This window comes from Phymastichus coffea, unplaced genomic scaffold (assembly GCF_024137745.1).
Source record: "Phymastichus coffea isolate CEN01 unplaced genomic scaffold, Cenicafe_Pcof_1.1 PCOF00130, whole genome shotgun sequence".
NCBI lineage: Eukaryota > Metazoa > Arthropoda > Insecta > Hymenoptera > Eulophidae > Phymastichus > Phymastichus coffea.
Window position 1 is genome coordinate 272,276 of NW_026706941.1, and position 7,952 is coordinate 280,227.

The following is a 7,952-nucleotide window of genomic DNA, read 5'->3' on the forward strand; positions in this document are numbered from 1 at the left end:
CTACGAGTTGACGCTACGAACTTAATAAATGTGACTTGACTGCTGCTGATTGCCAACTTGGTATTTTAACGAATTTAGTGTTCACTAATAAATTACCGGGTCGGCATGCGCGTGCGTGTAAGAGAGATTTGTTATGCTTGGATTGTATTAATATGTCATAATCTCATGAAAGCCGTCCGCACGTCTACATGGACGCATTTCATTGACTTCGTTCAAGAGATCATTTTTTATGAAATCCTGTATGACGATCATCTCATCAACTTTGATTAACGATATAATAATAAGGAACGAGGAATGTGAATTGCATCATATTGTCACACGGAGAAGCGAAGTTGTGGTATAAGCACGATTCGACTTTACAACAGACTTCCTCAAGTAAACTTATTTCTTGTAAAATTCATTTTTCCCAACGAAGCGCAACGGAAACGTCATTCCCTAAATGATAGAAATCGTGAATGTATAATTCAAAGCAGGAATATAAAAGCGTGTGCGCAGCTTAAAACTGAAAGCTTATTTATAAACACAAAAACTGTGCGCTCTTTGTGCTGTCCATGAGTATACGCTCTCTCGAAAAAAAGAGAGAAAAGTATAACGAGGCTCATCCGAATAAACTTATGTAAGCCCGCATCGCGCCGAAAATTTGAAGCTAAAAGTTTATGCAATGCGCGCAGCAGCCAATTAAAGCAGGGGGGAGCGAGATTTAAGTGTACTCGGAAATCAGTTAATGCCGGAAAGTGAACGTCGAAGCCCTCGCCAGTGACCCAGCCTCGTTAGGGCTACGTCCGTTTTATCTCTCGACAGATGCAAAGATTAGAATTCGCAGGCATCTCGCCGAGCTACACATACGTTACGTATTATGTACGAGTAGCGTCGTGGGTGGTGGGGAACGGGGCGCGTGGCTGCGATTTATCACGATCCGATTGTGAAAGCCGACGGTACATCGCGGAGTTCTCCGTATATACCCACTGACTAGACTCAAAAGACGATTCTCTCTCTATGTATGCGCATACGTTTGAATCGTTCATTTCTTACTTTTTCACCTGAACCTCGAATATCCTGCATGCCCGGGTTTTCTTTTCATCCCGTGTGTTTCGAAGGATGCGACGTGCGAGAAAGTACTCCGTATTGAGTAACACTTCTCAATTTATATAAAAATGAATCGTGACTTAAAGACAGATACGTCCGTAGCTTCTTCCTATCTTACCATTGCTCGGCTAATTAAGTAATAACTCGTATAAGAAGTAATTTTAATCTTTCTCCGCGTACAATTTCCTCCAGCCTATGATTGCTTTGCTTGCTTGTTGTCAAACTGCATTCGATATGTATTATATCTGTATTATGCAAACTGAAAAATCAAGAATTAGATACTTTACTAAATTATATTAATAATCAAGAAAGAAAGTAAAATAATCATGTTTGAGCCTCGAATGTAATGAAAAGTATAGGAAGTGCAAATTATTTGATTTCAACCAAAAGAATATTTTTAGTTATTATAATAAATCAATCGAATTTAAAAAATCGCCAGTCCGAGTATTATCAATAGGTGAAAATAGATCATCCATCCAATACCAAATTACAATCATCAATCCCTGCAGGAAATTCGAAGAAAAATGGACGCGTTCAAACGCGACTCCTCGCACAAGTCAATCGGCAAGCCAACAAGCGACACTTTATCGACATCATTAGAAGCATCGTCTCCAAGAGGGATTACATAAATCGTATAACGCAAGTAATACGAAGAACCGTATATAAGGCGGCGCGATTCATAAATCGCAGAGCGCGCACGCGTAAAGTAAAACAAGCCTTTCAAAAACAAAGAAAAAAAAATGCTTGGCTAGTCGGCGGGTGCGAGTCGCTGCGCAGCCTGCACAATACATTTTCCCGTGCCCCGAAAAATCGCGGAATTATTGCGCGACTCGCGCGCTCGGCTGCGATTCGTATCTTGCTGGCCTGGCGGCGATCATTAGGACCGTCGTCGACGCCGACGGTAAATCGCGGAAGAGCGCAACACACAACACATAGGGTCACGCGCGAATCGTGAGCTATAAACACGCTGCTCGATTAATTCTTTTTTTTTCCTTTTTCTGGTTATTACGATGATTAATTTCTAAAGAAATCTTTTTTTTTTTTTACAGCAGAAAATCCGAGACTTACTTTCGATCGGTGCGCAACATATTTTCATTTCATATACTTTGGAAGATGTTTGTAAATAAGAATAAAGATGTATTGATATTAGGCCTCACACGAGGACCTTTCTCTTTCTTCTTTGTCCTTCTTTCATTTCAGAAAAATGAAAAGTGAAAGATTACAACCAAATAATTTACGATAAGAAAATCTGAAGGATTGATGCTCACCCGACGGTTTGCGTAATTCTGTATATATGAAATCAACGCAATTGCCTGTATACGGAAACTGTTAACTTTATTCTTATAACTTTCTATGATTCGTCTATCCAAAGCTTCTAGGTCATGAACTAGAAATGACGTTAAACAGTTAAATACTATTAGGTTTTACGTTAACTAAACCAAAGAAAAATTTAGTCTCTAATTTTCTTCTACGGTAAACCAAGTTGTAGTTAATTATAAGAAAAGAATAATACATTTAAAATATTCAAAAACGGAAGGGGAAGTAAGAACACGTTAATGACTATAGGGAACTAAGACAATTACGTACAAGTGCTTAGTGTACATCTGCGTCGTTTCAACTGTACGTAATTCTTGAAGTAATAATAACAATAATAATGTATTCTAAACGTTTATTACATAATAGTTCAATGTACAAGTTTGAAGCTAAAAAGTTTGAGCTGGTACAATATATTTTTGCGGACTTAGATCTTAGGATTTACGAGTTGCTAAGTCGTTTGAAAAAGATAGCCCATACAGATACAACACTGAGCAATTCTGCCAGTATTAAAATTGTGCAAAAATACAATTACATCTTTCTTTTTCACGAGTTCACGTGATTAGTGTAAATAAAATTAAGTTTCGCACATAACATAAAAATACAGCTACATAAATATGCTATACAATTTGGTTAAAAGTTAGGAAGTAAAATAGTCTGACGATTAAATTTCAAAGACCATATGCAGCACTGGTGTGAATATTAAAATCAATTAAGCGACACTATTTACACATTTATAAAATATATCCTATATAAACAATTTATAACAATATCATTTTTTAATTCTAACTAAGGTATAAAAAATACTATTTACACAAATTACTCTTTATATTGCAACTCGCTTTGATGTAAATACTAACGCATAGAAAATATATACTAATTTAAAAATGTAACGACGACAATTTTATAACGAAACATAACTAGATTTCTGTCGCCAGTAAAAATCGAACTATCTTGAAATTTGTTGCATTAAGAATTGTTTGCGAAATACGTAATGAAATGATCGATCATAAATAGTATCTTTTCATTTTTTTCTGGTAAATCTGTCAGAACGGGCGGGATGAAGACTTCAGAAATTTTGCATTGTTCTGTAAACATTGGTTATTTACGTTATTGAAATAAACATTATTATCATGTCAATATACATTGCGAATTCAATAATTTTTCCATTTGAGATTATAATCAAAGCTAGATAGAATATTGCATACCATAGAGCTGAGCCCTTTCCTTATCTATAAAAACGGTATGAATAGTATTAAGTGCGGTGAAAAGTCCAAGCAGACCGTATTGTTTAAGTTCTTTGGCGAACCATCCAGGTTGTGTAAAAGGCACGAGATCATACTCGTATACATCATAGCAACGAAGACTATGAAGGAAAAAAGTCTCATATTCGGCTATCATACTATCAAGGTCGACCCGGATAACCTCGGGTCGAATAGATGTATACAGGAAGTAGATAAAGTCGAGCGCCGGAGAGGCGTACCTCGTCATCTGTCGACAATGTTCATATTACAAGCGGTTTTTGTTTGATAGTATCTTTACTACTCTCATTTAAATTGAGTAGGTCTCTACTTGCACAATCCGACAACGAAGTGTTTCAAATCGTATTTTGAAAATTTTCAAAAGATTTCTGTAGCTACAAGAGCTTTATAAAAATTAAGTTGATTACAGAAAGATCATTTAAATATACATCTTTTAATTTCTAAAAAGTATTTTTTTGGTACATACGTTAGAAGGTTATCACTGACATAACAATAAAATCAACTTTTTTGAATTTCTACAACAGATAATCGTTATTTCTTCTAACTTACTTACCTGGAAATCAAACATCTTGATACTAACGATTCGGCCAGTATCATTATCATAATGAAACATAATGTTATCCTTCCAAAGATCTCCATGAGTGATAACCCAGTATTTATCGTTACCATCTTTAGGTATCATAAGGTCCTTCATCGTAGCAACCACGTTATTTTGATAGAAGAGCAAAAAGTTGATTGCACGTTCGACTTTTGGGTCGTTCGTATTAATCGACAACAAAATTTGGAGCGCTATTGCAATTCCGTTCTCGTAAGAAGTACTTAGCGAAGGACTATCATCATTGGGCGATATACTCTCCGTCAACGGTGCAATCAAGTTTTTAAAAGATTCCGGATCTGCCAGCTTCAAACTCAAAGATTTTGCATGCATCGATGTTAATAGCTAAAAAAAATCAATTTATTTCTCAACAATTCGTTCAAATTTATTTGAAATGTAATCAAGATTTTACTTGTAGTACAGCTAAGCAATGGTCGAGGTCGAAGAATCTTTCTATTTCACAGACATTAAATCGTCTCGCACACAAATCCTCGAGAATTATCTCATCGTGACGTGCCAATATGCACTTAGGGCCGATGGCACCCCAAAAACTTAGCGCATTCTCATACACATAAGCCTCTGTCCGGAACAAATCATCGCTGCGAATCGATGCCTTTAAAGTTTCATTTATCACTGGTACCTTACGGATAAATGTCTTATGGCACACTAAAATGCCAAAACCAATTTCAGTTAATATCGATGTAGTCGTTGTAATTAAAAACAAAAGTTTTTTTCGTACTTACAACTTTTGTCACCCAATTTTCCGGTAATTTCGATTCGAGTCATTATTGACTGATAATGTTTGCCTGACTTGTTCGCAGCTTCCTTTTTTATATCAAGAATAATAAATGCGTCATCATTTTCTGATTTCTTCAGCAATAACTCAAGCTTTGCAATAAACTCTGCAATGAACAATAAAAAAGTTCACAATTATTAAATCCTTTTTCTATTCACATATCTTTTAGAATATTTTTACTGTAAGATCGAAATTTTAGGAGGTGGCAAACAGCCAAGCTGATAACTTATGGAAATGTATATCCTCGCAGACAAGACATCATACAATGATTCTATTACTTGATCAATAAAAGAATGTTTTGTTTTATTAATCAAATATGTGAAAATCAATTAGCCGTGAAATTTGTACCGTGACAAATACATTTTACTGAATTGTAACTTTACCGCACTGTAATTTTTCTAATAAATGTTTCTCTGTGTATAGATTACAGGATTTCGAAATACTGTACAACTGGCAGAAATATATATATTTTACTCAGTTAAATATTTCACATTACTGAGCAAACAATTCTATTTTATTGAATAATATCCATTTTTTTCTATGATTTTCTATGGATTTCTAAATAAATCATTTTTAATGAAATGGTCAAAATAACTACTAGCAACTCTTGCAAAAAAAACTAAGGCTTCCTTGTTTTAACAAAATTTTGCAAACTTTCAGTTTGAGATCGGTTACTTATAATTGCTACATACTTATTGTAAATAGAAATCCTTCTTAAATTAGGAATTTCTTTTGTAGGAAAATGTTTGAAAATGTCTAGATAGATTATACCGTTCTGTTCCTCACATAACCGTTTCGCTACCACTTGCTCTGAACTGACGCTGGGATATGGCCTTTTTAAATTTAGATCCATTTCGAAAATTAACCTAATTTCCAACTCTATCAATCACACGGTATGCTAAAACGTTAACACAAGATCCAGACGTTCTTCAAATATAACATGTATAGACTTTTATTGAATTTACTTTACTACTGAAACTAGTTTTCTTCAGATATGACGTCAGCTTCTAGAGAGATTTTGGTAACATTTCAAATACTTGAACTGATGATGGCGCTTCAGTTTGATTTTGCATTGTTGAGGAACTAGATGCTTACACATACACACACACACACAATCAACACTGTTTTTCTGATAAATCAGGTTTATTTTGAATCTATCAAGTCGATAATATAACCTTTTATTTTATCATAATCAACGTTTTGATTATAGAACCTTTTCATTCGTAATATTACCGACCGATATGGTCCATACTTTTCGAGAAAAAATTTTAATATCAACTTGATTTTGCTTTTAACAATAAAAACTATTAAACACGTTATTTACTTAGATAAATCGATTTTTATGATTACTAATGTTATTTAGCGTATTTAGCGTGCTTTTTTCTTGATGCTGTCCTGTTATTTATTACATTATTTGAATCTTGAAACATTCTTAAAATTTAAGGGGTTGGGTTTGGGTTTTATATTCTTATAATTAGTTTCTGTTGCCCGCATATCTCTTAATCTATAATATATAAAAGATAAAAATATATTTTCCTATCCATGTTATTCTATTCACTTTCTCTTTCGCCAACCAAATTTTATGAATATATTAATTTCGATATCTCAGATGGTTATAAAATTATCGATATATACTAATAATTTCAAAATGTAACCTCTTATGCTTTTGAAACGATTTATGAATAGCACATTTCTTGCAAATTATTATCCATATTAATTATACATCAATTAATTAACTGCTGAAATATAAATCTCATACTCCTACGTATAGTTATAATACAAATATTTCAAAGTATACGAAAAATTAAAATTTCGCACTTTTTCTAGCATGAACTAATCACAACGCTGGATATCAACGACTCATCATTTTTTTAAAGATAGAATTTGTTTTACAAGCTATAAAAACCTTGCAAGAAAGCTTTGCAATTATTAATGCGATCTCCGCAGTCTTTCAAGTGTCATTTACGAGTAATAGATTAATAAATTAACTTTTATTTCAATAATAATAATAATAAGTACAATACACGTGGAAAAAAATTTTCTATATTTAATTTACTTTGTCGTACAATCTTTTATCATTGCTTAATTTTTTAATAAAGAAACATATTTAAGATAATAATTTAAGAGAGAGAGAGAGAGAGAGAGAAATAGCTGAAAAAATCTTATTGAGTTGATTCATCGAGATTTATGGAATTTGACGTACAAAATCATGATAAATAAATTCCGTAGATTGCAAGCGTCAAGTATATCAGATGATAAACTAAAGCTGCGTAGAATAGTGAAAATACTTTATTCGATGGGAAAGCCTCGGAATAACTTTCTAAATGAAGAATGCGAAAGCACAGGGGATCCTTTAACCAGCAGGAATTTTAATCTGCAGCAAATAGGTTATCCTCCGGCAAGAGTCCAGGACTATACGGAGTCCCCAACGAAGTGGTGAGATTAGTGAAAAAAATTAGCCCCAACTGCTACTGAGTGTTGCTAACATACATCTAACGAAAAAAATTTTCCAGATGAATGGAAAAGATAGAAACTGATCCTGATATCCAAGAGAAATCACAGCAGAACAGCACAGATTCATGCTTTATAGCGCAGTGGGAATAATACGCGTAATGGGTAAACTGCTCGAGAGTTTATTTTTAATAAGATGGAGAATATGTTTGAAGAAGAAAGTATCTAGAGAATTTTTCCATACCAGTTGGATTCCGTAAAACTATGTCCACGCACCATACCCGACAAAAAGTAGAAAAAAGAACTTCTGAAGTAATCATTTTAATATTATTTTCACTATTTTTTTAAAGAGAAGGGAAAAAGATTTAGGTATCCGCATTATATCTGAATCTTATTCACAAATAATAATATAATTTCTAATTATTAGTTTAGATTAATAATTAATTAT

General features: G+C 33.6%; 1 protein-coding gene across 4 annotated transcripts; it reads right to left on the reverse strand.

Moving 5' to 3' along the window:
- Nucleotides 1-2,741: 2,741 nt before the first annotated feature.
- LOC131671617 (uncharacterized) lies at nt 2,742-6,035 on the reverse strand. Of its 4 annotated transcripts, none has more exons than XM_058948187.1 (6): nt 5,825-6,035; nt 5,001-5,159; nt 4,679-4,923; nt 4,216-4,602; nt 3,609-3,891; nt 2,742-3,488 (listed from the first exon to the last, which is right to left on the reverse strand). In XM_058948187.1, exons 1-6 carry the CDS (start codon nt 5,904-5,906, stop codon nt 3,370-3,372), a joined length of 1,275 nt encoding a protein of 424 aa, XP_058804170.1. In that variant the 5' UTR covers nt 5,907-6,035; the 3' UTR covers nt 2,742-3,369. The 4 variants fall into 4 exon arrangements, with proteins under 4 accessions (XP_058804170.1, XP_058804169.1, XP_058804172.1 ...); XM_058948186.1 differs by having other exon boundaries at nt 4,670-4,923; XM_058948189.1 differs by having other exon boundaries at nt 4,670-4,923; nt 5,840-5,976.
- Nucleotides 6,036-7,952: the final 1,917 nt, after the last annotated feature.

Excerpts from the sequence above, each read along its gene's own strand:
- LOC131671617 (XM_058948186.1), bottom strand. The coding sequence starts at position 5,906 with ATGGATCTAAATTTAAAAAGGCCATATCCCAGCGTCAGTTCAGAGCAA. Across the intron at positions 3,892-4,215 it reads TCAAGATGTTTGATTTCCAG|ATGACGAGGTACGCCTCTCC; the intron begins GTAAGTAAGTTA and ends CATTGTCGACAG. Across the intron at positions 3,489-3,608 it reads GGAAAGGGCTCAGCTCTATG|AACAATGCAAAATTTCTGAA; the intron begins GTATGCAATATT and ends CAATGTTTACAG.